General features: G+C 40.7%; 1 protein-coding gene across 1 annotated transcript in view; it reads right to left on the bottom strand.

The window, feature by feature from the left end:
- The window catches only part of LOC107101668 (disintegrin and metalloproteinase domain-containing protein 19-like), a gene marked incomplete at its 5' end in the record, with an annotated part of 100559 nt that overhangs the window by 46009 nt on the left and 53768 nt on the right, over positions 1-782 (bottom strand). Inside the window, one exon of the mRNA XM_015400662.1 lies at positions 84-288. Within this exon, the coding sequence (XP_015256148.1) occupies positions 84-288 (205 nt within the window). The remainder of the gene's footprint in view (positions 1-83; positions 289-782) is intronic.

Genomic DNA, 782 nt, shown 5'->3' on the forward strand with positions numbered 1-782 from the left:
ACGCTCATCTGAAAACCCAGTTATCTAGTAATATGAAATGAGCATCAGGTCTAAACATTTTTAGATTAGGAGTGAATACCAACCTTTCCCTCGCCACACTTTGTGCCGGTCATGACCAGCCCGGGGTCGGGGAGGTCACCCTGGCCATCCTGGGTGCTGTAAACGTACGTGCCGCGGCACTTCACCTCGATGCCGCCCGTCTTGACGGTCGTGTCGATGGAAACAGCGTTGGTGCCTTTGGGCTTCTTGGCAGCACTGTGACACTGAATCTTTCCACATTTGGCATCACTGGATAGAAACACAAACAATTTCAATGGTTTGTGATAAACATGAATAGGAAAAAAGGAAGATCCACATAATGTAAACGTGTAATGTGAAAATGTTAATGAGGATGCTTGTGGAGTAGGATTTTAAATACATTTTTTAAAACAATAAGTACAGTAAAAACAGTAAATAAACTAAAAGAGTCCATTTGAAATTATCATTAATTCAAACAAGTTGTGAGATAATTGAGAGAAAAACGACGACACAAGAAAATTTAAATAATAACACAACGGCTGAAACAATCTTATTCCTTTTAGGCAGCTCCAAAAGTGTTGATAATTTTAATAATAAACCGCAAAAGTTGCTAAATGTTTTTTGCAGCAGATGCATCATGTTGACGGAATACGTTTTTAAAACTCCTCTATCGGTCACATGACTTCTTGAAACGACACGGATACAGTGATTTGCTCTATGGGATCGATGCAGCGGCGCCGCTGGACCCATCTCTAGTCATCAAC

This window comes from Cyprinodon variegatus, unplaced genomic scaffold (genome assembly GCF_000732505.1).
Source record: "Cyprinodon variegatus isolate N-32 unplaced genomic scaffold, C_variegatus-1.0 Scaffold1130, whole genome shotgun sequence".
NCBI lineage: Eukaryota > Metazoa > Chordata > Actinopteri > Cyprinodontiformes > Cyprinodontidae > Cyprinodon > Cyprinodon variegatus.